Here is a 15,401-nt window from a genome sequence, read left to right as displayed (position 1 = left end):
ATAAATAAAAATGCACCTTTAAATAGCCTACAGTCCTTATCGGAATAGACAATTCCTCACTAAATTCTTAAAATTACCAGGCTTAAATATCATTGGAAAGCCACAGCTGTCAATAGCCTTGGTTGATGTGATTCGTGCTGGCACAGCATTTGTTCCCAACCATCTCACATTCCTGAACGTAGCCATTATACTTGTGACAGCCAGCGCGCGTCAGGTTTCAGCACGCGGACAGGCACCGCGCACGAACACAGCCAGAGCACGCGAGGACACATTATGGGTGAGTACCCAAAGGTCTCCACATAAATCCTATTACAAAACGAGATGACGGAACAATGTGTCATATATTATAACAGACCTGACTATGCATGTAGTCTGTTTGGATTATTATGGGTTTAAATATTTAAATGGAGCCGGTATTTTTCCTGCTTAGTTTGGCTGTGCTAACTTCATGGCTCGCCAAATTTAAATAAACATACCTTCATTCAGTTTGTTAAATCTTTTCAGAATGTGTTCTGACCTCCCCAACTTCTATGTACCATTATAAAATACGTAAAGGCAGGTACTCTGTCCGAACAGCATCATGGGAATAGTAGTCTGCATTCGAATTCAACTGGTGAGTCGAACAGAAACTGTATTTTTTTTACACACTACAATACCCATAAAACTGGGCGCTGTCTTACGTCAACCGCAATCACAGTTGTATCTCCAACATGGCGTCGCTGGGAAGGAGGCGCGGTGTCCCAGTAAGCAGGGAGAGGTCAGTTACTCCACATCTTGGCCATTAAAAGAACGTGTTTTAATATGAAGTATTGTTTGGTCGATGACACTACTTGTCAGGTTCCGAACGTGCTTCTCGTTTGGGATTCAGAGTTAAATGTCAACGGGAGAAGTCTGGATTTTTTTTTAACCCAGGGTTAGCTCATGTTAGCGGGCTAACGCACACGGCTAGCTGTCGCTAACGAGCAGCTCATGTGATGTTTTGATTATTTCACAGCAAGTGATTGACTGGGAAAAGTTTGGTTTTGCCGCTCGTTGGGGCAAACAGCAGTGCTGTATGTGACTGTCGATGTGCCTCACGGTATTGGCTCGGTTCGGAGTGTTGACCGCCTCGTTGGTCGACCTGCTCGCTCTGTAACTTAGCTGGCCGGTCCTCCAACTTTCTGCCAGTCAAGCGAGTTTTCTGTTGCACCTAACTGAAGTACAACTTTCCCCTTGCTCCGTGAGGCTCAGTCGATTTTCCCTAGTATCTTAATATGTCATAAAACTTCACACCTCTGGTGTGAGAAGCATAGTGTTTAGTGTTTTAATGTTTGTTTGTTCGTCTAAAAGAAGGCCTTATATTGTGACCATTTGGTACTTTTAGCATTGGTTAATTGGGACTTTATGGAAAGCAGCTTCCCCAAGTCCTATGTTTTTAAATGTGGTCATACACATGTTAAGATCTGTGTGCTGTTTGGACACCATTATGATGTTATGATCCCTAATTACAACGATTGGGTGGTGGATTTTTGGTCTTTAACTTCTTTTGAAATCATAAATTCAACACTTTCACGCACACAAAATGTCCACACTTTTGATTGAAACATTTTGTTATTTATACACAACATTTCGAACACCTAACCTAATCTAACTGCTATAGGATTAGTCAGTTTAACGTGGTGAAACTTTAGTGCCGTCAGTGTAAAAGTCCCGACTAAAACATCAACCTGAACAGTGCGGTTTCTCGGACAACAGTTTGTCCAGCTGTCTAATTAATTACTAGAAAAAGATAATAGCATTCAACATCTTATGCGTTGGGTACAAATGTGCTAGTTAGCTGCAGGTCTGCTGAATCCAGTTTTCAGCTGTTGTATGTCATTGGCTGTCTGTGAATTTTGTGTTGTCTGCGTGGAATTTCGAAAAGCGTAACCACACATAAGACTGCTTTTAGCCACATGGTCTTGCTCTCATTCTTACTCCAACATCCGATTTAGAGTTTTGCAGTGAATCTTTGTAAAGCTTACAATGTTTCCTATGTATGTGGCCAACGCTGTTGCCAACACCTTCTGTGCAGTTGTGTCCTGGAGTTTTCGATGCAAAGGCAGCCATGATAGAAACAAATAACGTTCTGAGACTTCTTTTCCTCCTTTGCTGTGGTCAGTTGATTTCAAAGGCAATTATATTGGTCCCGAAAGGTTTTTTCTGTATGTTCTCTCAGCAATCTCCCTCCAGGAATTTGCCTGCCACCTTTGTGTGCTTATATTGAGGCTTCTGATTATTAGTCCTGCAAAGATGCATTCAGTTACTGAGCTGGAAAAGCACTGAATGAATCAACCATACTTGATGGAGCAGTCAGAACAGTTGCGGGCTGTATAGACATGACCATGCTTACACTCCTGTTATCGACTTAAAACGGTGTTAATTCAATTCAATTTTATTTATATAGCGCCAAATCACAACAAAAGTCGCCTCAAGGCGCTTCGTAGATACAGAGAAAAACCCAACAATCATATGACCCACCTGTTAGAAGTGGGTGAATGAGCCTCTGGTTATTGGTTAGAGAAATATCCTTCCCTTTTATGTTTGTTAGATGGTGATAGAGTGGACATTTCAGCAGGCAGGAAAAGGGGAAATACAGTCTTTGCTTAATTAAAGTGTGTTTATGGTCATCTGTTCTTACACTCACTGTTGCCTGCCTGTTCCTGTGTTTCTGCACAGGGGTGTGATGGCGGCGTCAGACTGCTACATCGTGCACGAGATCTACAATGGGGAGAATGCACAGGACCAGTTTGAGTATGAGCTGGAGCAGGCGCTGGAGGCCCAGTATAAATACATTGTTATCGAGCCCACGCGGATCGGAGACGAGACGGCCCGTTGGATTACTGTTGGCAACTGCCTGCACAAGACAGCCGTGTTGTCAGGTGCTGCTTGCCTCCTGACGCCACTTTCGCTGCCTGTCGAGTACTTGCGCTATGTGGCGTTGCCCGCTGGCGCCCTCAGCGTGGCCTGTGCCGCCCTCTATGGGATTTCGTGGCAGTTTGACCCCTGCTGCAAGTACCAGGTGGAATATGACAGCCAAAAACTCTCGCGGCTGCCCCTGCATACACTGACCTCCTCAACGCCCGTGGTATTGGTACGCAGGGATGACATCCACAGAAAGAGACTCCATAATACGATAGCACTGGCTGCCCTGGCGTATTGCGCCAAGAAGATCTACGAACTCTATGTGGTATGAGTGCACTCTGAAGAGGATTTAAGAACCAACAGAAAAAAAAGGAAAACTGAGAAAAAAAAAAACAAAAAAAAAACAGAACCTACCCACCCCCCATGTAAGGAAAAAGAAGTCACAATCAAGTTCAGCAGTCAGCTCCACGTGTGGTGGGTGCCTCTTTTTTGAACTTTGATCAGAGGGATATAGTTAAAACTAGAAGGAATTGTTTTTTTTTTCCCCTTTTACATTTCCTTTACTTCTATGTGACAACAACTGCACACTTATCTCTGTAGTACACTCTCACCCTCTCCCCCACTTTCTCCATCCTTGACACACAACAAGTTAGCGCACAAGGGTATGGCAGCAGTTCCTCCGGACAGAGGTGTATTGGAATGACAATGGACAGACATGTTTTGTGTACCAAGTTCTTTCCCTGTTTTCCTCGTAGTTTTACTGTACCCCTTTCTTGCTGATCAGTACATCACCATTTCATTAAACATTAGGATATTTCAAACTCACTTTTCTGTATTTTGCTTTTTACATTAAATGGATTCAACACGATGTCTGGGAAGGAGCAAGTAGATCCAACTTCTTTGAGATTGTGTCTTGTTCATGTTTGATTTGAACGAGTGCAAGTAAGGTCTTATCATATTAATAATGGGGATCAATATCTTTTTTTTTCTTCTTTTTTTTTTTTTTAAACAAAAACCCATGCACACTATGTACACTACTGGTCAAAAATTTTAGAACACCTTTTCCTGTTTTTATTGAAATTCAGGCAGTATAATGTGTCATTGTACTCTTGAATGAAAACAAATAAACAACTGAAGTTTTATTTTTTTTTAAAGAAAATATCGGAAATCATTTATAAATCAAAATGTTTCCTAAACCTTTGATTCATCAAAGCATCCACCTCTGGCAGATATAACAGCTTGTGGCAGTTTCCTCTACAATGGAAATCAAATATTCTTCCCAACCCTGTTTTAGAAGTTCCCACAAATGTGTGGCATTTACGTGTTGCTTTCCTTTTATTCTTCTGACCAGTTAACTTAAAACAAACCAGCAACTAGGGATGGGTATTGATAAGATTTTCACGATTCCGATTCCATTTTCGATTCTGTTTAACAATTCGATTCTTTATCGATTCTTTATAAGAAAGGAGAACACTAAGTTCGATTAGCTTGGAACTTCGTTTTATATCTTTGAACAAAATAGAAATTTAAGAGTAACATGGCCTTACAAACCCAACAGTGAGATCTTAAGAGATCCAGCCTACGGCTCTTTAATGGGTGTCACAGGGTCCCCAGGAAAAAAAAATTGTAAATGTAAAATAATAAAATAAATATTCTTCTGTAGCAATAACAAAGTATAACATAAATTATTCAGTAGCAATTATACAAGAATATCCAGTAATGTCCCTGCCTACAATTAAACACATTCACTTACCGAAAATCGGGGGCATCTGCTGTGGCAAATGGGTTCAAGCCTTTTACCACAAACTGAGTCACTGCTCGGTGACATTCGTCTATCCTGGCCTGAAAGGAGACGCTACCGGTAGACTGCAGCGAGAACTGCCAGCATCTGAGCCAGCCAGACTCTGTCTGTCTCTCTCATCATGGTCACCTAAATGCACAGTAATGGCAGGTTTTGTAATAAGGCAGATCGCGCTAACATAATATGCACTGTTAGTTGATTATTTACCTGCCGCATTAACGGGAGAGGACGTGCAAACGTTACCGCTGCTGCTGGGTTGAGATTCACGAGTCCGGAGCGGAATTAAAAACACGACATTCATTTAAGGTTATCACGTGTTTTCTGAGCAAATGCTTTTGCATATTCGTAGTGTTTCTTCCCTTAAATGAAGTATCTACTTTGCAAGTATTGCAAGTTGCCCTGTTGTCATCCGTTCCAGTAAAGTGTAACCAAACTTTTGAGCGTTTGAGCCGCTTACGCGCCGTGTTTCCTGCCAGGTAAATGACGCTCCGCAACGTGGTGACGTCATTCGGGGCGACTGGAATCGATAAGGGAATCGTTTGCAAAAATGGCAAACAATTCCAAGGAATTGAAACAGTGGGAACCGGTTCTCAACAAGAACCTGTTTTCGATACCCATCCCTACCAGCAACCCTATTTTTTTTTCTTCTTTTTTTTCTTTTTCAAGCTTACCACCTTGTTCTGTTTTTTTCCTAAGGTAAGTCTGCCATACCTTGGACGTATGTTTTGAGTCATTATCTTGCTATTGGATGAACCCCTGACTTGGTACATACCAAGATTCTGCATGTTGATGCAGAATCTCGTTGTAGCTGTTGGTTCTGTACTAGTCTCAATCTGTACTAGTCATTCACCCTGGATCCAACAAAACAGCCCCAGAACATCACACTTCCTCTGCCATGTTTGACATTTGATGTCACAGACTGAGGAACCTCCTTTTCGCCTTCTCAATGTCATACAAAAATCCTGAATGATGAACGGAAGATTTCAAATTTTGAAAGTCTTCAGTGGTCCATTGGTGGTGTTTCATGGCCCAGGGAAGGCTTTTTTTTTTTTTTTTCTTATTCTCACGTCAAAGCTATGGCTGCCTTGCTGCAACTTGATCTGTCAGTCCTGTATCTCAAAGTCTGCTTTTTGCAGTTGAAACTGAGACTTGCTTACTATTAAGCTGTGGTCCCGTGAGCCACCTATCACTCTAGCTGTTGAGTCTATCTTGCCTTCTGATTTTGTTGTGGCTTTGGGTTCTGCAGACCTCTTCCTGTCAGATTCCCTCAGTGCCTTTTGATAGTAAAAGAGACTGTAATCCCTGATACATTGCCTTTCTTCACAATTTCTCTGAAGGAAAAACCTACACTTTTATGTTATGATGGTTTGTCTCTTCTATTGTTAATTGCCTTTTTCCTCACTATTTTTCTGGTCAAAAAGTTACTTTCTTTAATACAATACTGTTTGAACAATGCTCACAAGTGTATGATGCCACAGTGTGTTCCAACACTATTTTTTTGTAGACTCGGGAGGTTGTCAGTAATCAAGAAAAAGTTGGGACACCTGTAGGAACCAACTTTCAAGTCTTGATCAACTTCGATTGCTGCAGAACCTCTCGCAGGTCACCATTTACCTTTATACCATTTCAAGCTATTCATGTGGACTTGAACTGCTTGAATTTCAGTTAATAAACTAGAAGAACTGGGGTATTATAAAACTTTTGACCAGTAGTGTCTACATTAAATAATTAAAAGACAAAATTGCTGTGCTTGAGAGCCACCATCTACCGGAACCAAATTCCCTGTATGTGTCTGCACATATACTTGGCCAATAAACACGATTCTGATTCTGATTCTGAAATTAAGACTGTTTGAGTCAACAGATAAAATGAAGCCAAGTTTATGTGTGTGTTGTCACGGTTTGGGTTCCTTAGAAATACCGATCCCTGTAAATCAATACAAAGTTTTTGTGAGTGATCACCCTACTGTCCTACTGATGAAAGATTTCCAGTTTCCAAATAACGTCAGGAGGATGGAAATGATCGTATGTTCCTTTTGCAGTCACCACCTTTCAACCCATTTCAACAATGTGTGTGACATTTTGGACGGACACAGAACTGACACACCAGAAAGTCATATAATGGAACTTTTTGTTTTGGAAACAGTTAATGTTGCAAACATTAACTCTAAAGGTATTCCCACCTGTAGAGTTTCAGAGAGCTTGAGACTCAAGTATAAGGTGGATTGAGGCTCCTCTGGTGGCACATGGTGGCCCAACACCTTAATAAGTGGCACTTAATAAAGTAGCTTGCTGTGTGCATTTTTTTTTATTTTTTTTTTAAATTTGCCATCTGTCTATTTATCCTATAATAAAAATAAATAATAACATGAAGTGAAGCAGAAATTGTAACTGTATAAGGCAAATGCAGTTAAATATTAAGTGACAGTTTGTTAAAGGAGATTTTATGTTAAACTGTTTAATAATAATAATGTACCTGTGTTCTTAAATTTTCTGGAGACAAAAGTAAATTTGGAAGCTTTTCAGAATATAAATTTCTTTAGTTTGTTTCTAATATTGATCTGATAACATAACACGGTTGCTGAATATTTGTTGGTTCCACTCCATCAAAAGAATCTCCTGCTCCACCATATCTCAAATGTGCTCTATTGGATTGAGATCGAGTCACTGAAGAGGTCATTTGAGAACAAATAACTTATTCTCATGTTTAAGAAACCAGTTTGAGATGATTTGATTTGAGCTTTGTGAAATGAACTGTTAGTCGTGCTGGAAGCAGCCATCAGAAAATGAAAAAACTTCAAGGGATGGACATGCTCAACAGCAGGTAAGCTGTGGCATTTAGATAATGCTCACTTGGTACTAAGAAAACCTCAAAGTGTGTCCAAAAAAATAACTCTCACACCATTACACCACCAGCAGCAGGCTGAATTGTTAATATAGGGCATGATGAATCCATGATTTATAGCATCAACATTTCTCCAATCTGTTGTCCAGTTTATTGGACCTGTGTGAACTTTAGCCTCAGTTTTCTGTTCTTAGCGGACCAGAGTGGTCTTCTGCTGCTGTAATGCATCTGCTTCAAGTTTCAACATGTTGTCAGAGATGCTCTTCTGCATAGCTTGGTTGTAACAAGTGGTTATTTCAGTTACTGATGCCCTCCTATCAGAATGGCCATTCTATGACCACAACAAGCCATTTCTCCTTTTCAGACTGTTCTCTGTAAACCCTAGAGATGGTTATGTGGAATAATCTACATAGATCAGCAGTTTCTGAAATACTCAGACCATCTGGAACCAACAGTTATGCCACATTCAGAGTAAGTAAATCACCTTTCTCCCCCATTCTGATGCTCAGTTTGAACTTCAACAGGTTGTGTTGAGCACGTCTCCATCCCTTAAGTTGCTGCCATGTCTTTGGATATTAAATATTTGCGTTAATGAGCAGTTACACTGGTGTACCTAAGGAAGTTATCCTAAAATTGCTTGTTTTTCCAAATGTCAGGATGGTGCTTTGCTAAATTGTGTTCTTTTTGTTTTTGTTTTGTTTTTTAAGTGTTGTACAGAGTGGATGAAAATGCCTCAGACAACTGAGACCTAAATGCTTGGAAGGTCAGGGAGAGTCAGTTAGCAAGGTTTTTATTCATACAGACTTTTCAAACTCAGCCTTGATGTGTTTTCGCTCTTGGGTCTGGAAAAACAATAACCATTTCCAAATCATAGCCCTTAACCTGCTCAGCTTGAACCTAAATTTCTATAACTTGTTGGAAGGGCAAGAAATGAAATGAGGAGACAGCAGGCAAGTGGTCTGAGATAACCTCATTAGTTTGCAGGTTTGTGACCAGAGCAGGCTAATTATTTGTCAGCTGACCTGATACTGGTACCAGCTGCTTCCAACAGCAGTTTGCATACTTAAGATGTCTGTGAAGGTTCTCAATCAGGTCATCGTAGTCTAAGGAGCTTGGAAAGAAAAGCATCTGGACTTCTTTAAGTTGCTTGAAGATGTTTCACCTCTCATCCGAGAAATGTCTTCAGTTCTAGGGTCAAATGGTGGAGAGTCCCAGATTTAAACCCTGTGGGATCGTCCCCCCCAAGAGGGACAATGGACCCCCTAATGATCCTCTACCTGATCACATGAGCCAAGTCTAAAGGGGAAAAAAGTTTAGTAACAATATAAACTGATAACACACTTGAAGGTGCAGACAGGTTAAGAAGCAGTTTTTCAGTCAAAGATTTTCTACATTTATTGGGGTTACTTGACGCACCCAGCACCCATGGGAAAAGATTTAAACAGCGAATACTGAGATGAAAAAAACTGAAAAACTGAGATGTTCAGAGGTCTTGCTTCATGGTATCGAACAGCCCACACAAAACAGATTCTTTATGATTTAATTTAAGTGCTGATGTAAACCACAATGTTCAGCAAACATCTATCAGGTCATTGGACTGTATTTTTTTAAAGCTTAAGTATGCGCACATGGGATATATTAAAAACTGACAAGCCGTTTGAACACATGATGTGAAATCACTTAATTAACCTGCTGGATTTGCCAAAAGTTAAAATATTTATACTACTTTGGCACATTGCTCTTAACTTATTAAGGTGGCTATTAGTGAGGGTCATGATAATCAATTCAGTTGAGCAGAAGTGACATTCTTACTTCGATTCGTCCAAATTCATGTGAGTTCCAGTCTGTTCAGCCTGTTTCTGTGTAGCACCAAGCAGTAGACCTAAACCTGGATGTGCTTCTGGGTTCTGCCTCTAATGAAAACGGATGAGTGTAAAATGCAACCATTGTTTGTAGTTTGCTGCCACCTACTGAGTGAAAAAAGAACTGAAGTTGTAAAAAGTCACTATTCCTAATGATAGGCTTCGTTTTGTTTCAGTTTCAGTTCACTATACAGCTCATCAAACTGTTTTCCCTTTACGTTTTGATATAATAGCTTTTTAGTACTACTGAGACACATACTGCCTTTTTCTTCCGTTAGAGTAATATTTTCTTGAGCTGTGTAACTGGATTTGTTCAAACATAGAGGTAGTTTGGATTCACTGACACAGGAGCCATACGCCCTTTCTGCAGTTTCTATGCTTCCTTAGCTCGTTTATGTCGCCATTGTTAATCCTGTCCTGTGCAAAGAAAAGCCCAAGCTACACTTGTCTGACTGACAGAAGGTTCAAGAGAAGGACATTTGCTCTCAACTCTTTCCCTGTTGAAATGTTATTCCAAGGAAGTGAGTTTCCTACAGGGTATGGAGGGTTAGTATGTGTTAATGATTTCAGTGTCATGCAGGGGAAAGTAGCATTCAGTGGAAGCTTCTCGGTGATTGTTTTAAATCCAAATATGACCCTTATTTGTGGCGCATGTTAGCATACAGTCAGCTCAGGAGTTAGTATCAGTCATGTGGTTGTCACGAGGTTGCGCACAGCATCACCGGCAAGAGGGCTTGGTTTGAGAGGTTTTTGGCATCTGTGATGTGATTTACAACCATCCACCCATGTACAGTAAGAAGCTGCACTCACAACCGTGGGCATCAGCAAGTTGGTGAAATTTAAACAAAACAGCATTACATCTGAAACTCTCTTATTGTACCCAAAATACAAATTTTAGTGATTGCATGTGGCTTCATTAATTATGTTCAAAAGGATGAATACATAACACAAGTAATAACTTTATGATCAGTCAGTGAATGAAGGAGCTCAAGAGTGCAAATATAGTTGCAATAAAGTGACAAATATGCCCTTTTATGTCAAACAAAGACCGAAATAAGTGGCATCAGTGTGAGGATGAAAATGAGCGATCCAACCTCACACTGCAGATATCAGTGCAACGCACAGTGGGGGGGCGGGGGAGGGGGGTTGCAGTCTGCGCGCACAAGAGGGCTAACAACGCTGTGAGTGACGGAATCCACCCAAACTGAGGAACAGCTTCTTCCCCAGAGCTGAAGCCTGCACTGTTTGCACTATAATATAATATAATATAATATAATATAATATATTGCTATTTAATGTTTTTTGTTCGTGTTGCAGCTGCTCTGTGAGCCAAACTTTCGTTGTCTAAATTCAATGGAAATATATCTCTGCACCACATGATGGCGATAGATTCTCACAGTCTGTGCTCTGCTTCCGCCACCAGTCATCTTTAAATCTTTTTTTTATTCAATGAAACCTTTATTTAACTCGCAGCATTACTTAAAAAAATCATATTTAAATACAAAAAAAATTAAATACATGAACGACAGTAGTAGAAAATTGATAAAATAACACCAAATAAATATATTTACAAATGATAGCAACATCAATGGAATAAAACCATGAACACCAGCAGAAGGAGAAAGAGGCCTGTATCTACATTATTACTCTGGCAGCTCTCAGTCTCCATATAGACAGGACACGTTGCAGCGTAATTGCAGACAGGTGCGTGGGCCTGAGCTCCGCCCAGGCAGAATGACGAGTGGAAGAAAGCAGCAACACAATAAACATATGTAACCTTGCGGAGCCGGCCGGGCAGACAGCGAGACCGTGACAGAGTACAAAACTTTTATACTTGACAACACACACAAAAAACCCCCACACACAACAAAAATCAGAATTTTTGTGATTTGGATTTTTATTTAAAGGTGAAACCTTTTTTCTTTTCTTTTTTTTGCCAGATTAGACATTTTGATTAATTTCATTGAAGTATACTTTAGTTTTTTTGTTTTACTTTGATGCTATAATAGATGTTTTTAAAATTTAGTAATATTTAATACTATATTGCATCATGGCAAAACAACAGTCTCCTCAAGCTGCTTTATACTGTAAGGTGAAAACACTACAGAAAAAGCCAGAAAACCCCAACAATCCAATGATCCCCTTTGAGCAAGCACTGGGCGACAGTGGGGAGGAAAAACTCCCTTTAGGAAGAAACCTCCGGCAGAACCAGGCTCAAGAAGGGGCGGCCATCTGCTGCGACCGGTTGGGGGTGATGGAAAGAGAATAGAGGGAGACAAGATGAAGTATACTTCTAATGGCCTATTCCAATTGGTGGTAATACATCATAAGAATTGAGGAAAGGTGGTGTTGATGGAGACTCTGGGGAAGGCCTTCGTCTGCCAGGGTGTTTTGGAGCCACTTGAATAAATTTAGTTTGCACTGGAGGTGGACGAGGTTTAATCTGTGGAAAGATCTGAGACGGAGTCTCCCCATAACATCTCCCCATCCTTTCTGTTTTTCTAATTTAAGCTGGAGTTGAACGTCTTTCACTCTAGATTTTAGATGACCTATCTCTTTTTCTTCATTGCCAGCCTTTCTGATCATCTGGTTCACTGGTCCAATGAGCTCCTGTTTTTGTTTGAATAAAGCGTATTCGGAAGACTTTACCATATCATTGTACTGCTTTTTAAATGATTCCAGCTCCCGTGTTTTATCTAGTAAAGCTGCATCTAGAAGAAACTCCTTCGTTGTTCCAACAAAGGGGATGCCTTCCACACCGTCTACGTATTTCTTTTTCAAGTTGAGGAATTTATCCCTAAATTCCACCTTTTCTTTTTCTCTGAAGTGACCTGCATGTGGAAATGCCTTTTCAAAGGACAAAACGCACTGGTACAATTCCTCTTGGAAGTGGCGCTTTTTCTTTTCCAGGCAATTCGTTTTGTGTGTGAATATTTCTGTTTGCTTTTTTGTGGCGCGGTTGCTCTTCCAGTGAGATCTTTTCAGCCAGTGCCTGATTGTGTGCCGTTTTTACTTTATGCCTGTGTACTGCTGTCTTTCTGTGTTCTTCCTTCTCTTTACTTAGGGCCTTTTTTATGTCTTCATTTTTCTTTTTCAGAGAATCATTTTCATCTTCGACCCCAGCCTTCATTTTCTTTTCAAAGGCCAGAGCCCTAATATTTCTCTGACATTTTTGTTTCATCTCCATTTGCTGGGCTGTTTTTTCGTTGATGGTCTTCCCCATTTGAGCTTTCTCATCTGTTAAATCTTTCACCGTTTTGCCTATTAATTTGTTTTGGTCCTGCAGCTTTGCATTATGCGTCAAAAGGCCCTCGATCCAAAACTGCGAGGATTTATGTTCCTCCTCACGTTCTTTGACTGCATTGATGCTCACACTTTTACCAATTTCCATTTTCTTCTCAAGTTTTGCAATATATTTATCATAAATGCCTATGACGATTTTTAACTTTGTTTCTGCAGCATATGCTTTGTCTGTGAGTTTTGATGTATTTTCGTCATAAACTTGCTGCATCCGATTTTTCTCCTCTTTGTGGCGTTTCACCAGTAAGTCGACGACTTGGCTGTTGTGAAACTGCTGATTCGCAACTTTTTCTTTTTCCGTTTCCAGCAGTGCTTGCAGCACTTCAACATCTTCTTCATGTTTCCTATTAAGTTCAGCCAGAGTTTTCTCCGTCTCTGCGCGGAACTTTATGAGAGCTTCGTTGTCATCTTTTATCGAGTCCAACCTGTCTGAGATACTGGTCCTGTCGTCCACAACAGAAGACAGCATCTCATTATTCTGCCAAAGTTCTTTGTTTTCTTTAGTTAGATCCTCGATCCGTTTGTTCTTGATTGTGTCCTGTTTTTTGAAGTAGTCAAGCTCAGTTTTAAGCTTTTCAACTTCATCAATCATTGGCTGCAGTCTTTGGTCGAACTGTCTGGCATATGTTTCTTTTTCATTTTCACTTTTTTTAACCATTGCTTTCAAGAAATTAACATTTCTGTCTTTGTTAGGTTTCAAAGTCATTTCTGCTTTTTTATGTGCTGTATCACTCCAACAAAACGATAGCTCAATGAATTCCCTTTGACAGCTTTCCTCTATTTATAGACTTGAACATCAAAGGATGAAAGGACTGTCACTATGACATCACCACGTTCTGTGACGTAATGTCATTAAACGGCACCACGCTCTGTGGTAATAGGGCTTTGGAGCGTGATGTCACGGGGGTGGGCGTGGAAAGGATTTTGGGGGTCTAATACGGTGGCCCCTAGAGACAAAGCACGTACAAACTCCAAAACACTTACAAAATCCAAAAAACATGCAAGCTCCAAAACACTTACAAAATAAAAAACACATGCAAAAGACAAAACACGTACAAAATACAAAACACATGCAAAAGACAAAACACGTACAAAATACAAAACACGTGCAAACTCCAAAGCACTTACAAACTCCAAAACACGTGCAAACTCCAAAACACTTACAAAATAAAAAACACGTACAAAATCCAAAACACGTGCAAACTCCAAAGCACTTACAAAATCCAAAACACGTGCAAACTCCAAAACACGTGCAAACTCCAAAACACGTACAATATACAAAACACGTGCAAACTCCAAAACACGTGCAAACTCCAAAACACGTACAAAATACAAAACACGTGCAAAATCCAAAACACGTACAAAATACAAAACACGTGCAAAATCCAAAACACGTACAAAATACAAAACACGTGCAAACTCCAAAACACATGCAAAATACAAAACACATACAAAATCCAAAACACGTGCAAAATCCAAAACACGTGCAAAATCCAAAACACGTACAAAATTCGAAGATGAAGATGAAGTTGATTCTTTGAAAAAGAAAAATGAAGACCTAAAAAAGGCCCTAAGCACCAGTGAACCAGATGGTTCAGCATGGCCCACAGAACCACCCCTGGATGTTGCCTTGCATGGAGGGAGAATAAATAACAGACTGTGACACTTGCACTTCGATTAGTTGATCAGTAGTGTATGATGATAGCAATAAATCAACAAAAGGATCAATGAGTGCATTTCTGGCTCTGGTCACACCCCTCATTCTATGATGTCATTCTAATGGTATCATGTTGTCCAGGTCATGGAGGATGCCATCAGACTGAACAATGCTGTGGACACCCATCGGGAGTATTTTAAGGATGAGGAGGAAGTGGAGGAAATTCAGGAGTCACCATGAAACGCGAGGTTTTTTCTGCCCTTTATCCCCATCCCTCTTCTCCAACTGTTTCTCCCCCCTCTTCCTTTCTCCCTTTTCTTTTCCTCATTCAAGTCAGTCCCGTATCTAGCGAGTGAAAATAAAAAATAAAAATAAGATGCAGCAATTTTACGAGGAAAATACTAAAAAAAGTGGAAGACAAAGCCAATGCTGCAGACAGAAAGTTAGAAGAGGTCATGGAAATGTATGATTCCAAAATAGAAAAGCTTGAGAGAACAGTAAAAAATAGTAGAGGTGTGGCCGTCAATGCGGTTAAAGAACGCCAGGAACAACATCAATCCTCGCAGTGTTGGATTGAGGGTCTTTTGACACGTAATACAAAGTTACAGGACCAAAATGAATTGATGGATAAAACCGTGAAAGAATTAACAGACGAGAAAGATCAAATGGGCAAAGTAATAGACAACCAAAAGGCCCAGAATATGGAGATCAAACGGAAATGTCAGAGTAATATTAGAGCTCTGGCCTTGGAAAAGAAAATGAAGGCTATGGTCGAAGATGAAGTTGATTCTTTGAAAAAGAAAAATGAAGACCTAAAAAAGGCCCTAAGCACAGAGCAGGAAAACCACAGAAAGACAGCAGTGGACAGGTATAAAGTAAAAACGGCACACAATCAAGCACTGGGTGAAAAGGTGGGTCTCGAAGAGAAACTGTGCTCCACAATAAAGCAAAGAGAAAAATTTATACACAAAGTTAATTGGCTGGAGAAGAAAGAGCACTACTTCCAAGAAGAACTGTAAAGTGCATTTTGTCCTTTGGAAAGGCATTTCCAAAT

At 40.2% G+C, this 15,401-nt stretch overlaps 1 protein-coding gene across 2 annotated transcripts; it reads left to right on the top strand.

Annotated features, from left to right (window-relative positions):
• Positions 1 to 129: 129 nt before the first annotated feature.
• Positions 130 to 3,708, top strand: tmem11 (transmembrane protein 11). Of its 2 annotated transcripts, none has more exons than XM_004573722.4 (2): positions 130 to 277; positions 2,698 to 3,708. In XM_004573722.4, exon 2 carries the CDS (start codon positions 2,705 to 2,707, stop codon positions 3,212 to 3,214), a length of 510 nt encoding a protein of 169 aa, XP_004573779.1. In that variant the 5' UTR covers positions 130 to 277; positions 2,698 to 2,704; the 3' UTR covers positions 3,215 to 3,708. The 2 variants fall into 2 exon arrangements, with proteins under 2 accessions (XP_004573779.1, XP_004573778.1); XM_004573721.3 differs by lacking the exon at positions 130 to 277 and adding an exon at positions 601 to 757.
• The last annotated feature ends 11,693 nt before the right edge of the window (positions 3,709 to 15,401 follow it).

The sequence above is a fragment of the Maylandia zebra genome, linkage group LG4 (assembly GCF_041146795.1).
Source record: "Maylandia zebra isolate NMK-2024a linkage group LG4, Mzebra_GT3a, whole genome shotgun sequence".
NCBI classification, from domain to species: Eukaryota; Metazoa; Chordata; class Actinopteri; order Cichliformes; family Cichlidae; genus Maylandia; species Maylandia zebra.
Note: the sequence above shows the minus strand (reverse complement) of the source record. Positions and strands in the feature narration are given on the sequence as shown.

Excerpts from the sequence above, each read along its gene's own strand:
- tmem11 (XM_004573721.3), top strand. The coding sequence starts at position 711 with ATGGCGTCGCTGGGAAGGAGGCGCGGTGTCCCAGTAAGCAGGGAGAG. Across the intron at positions 758-2,697 it reads GTCCCAGTAAGCAGGGAGAG|GGGTGTGATGGCGGCGTCAG; the intron begins GTCAGTTACTCC and ends GTTTCTGCACAG.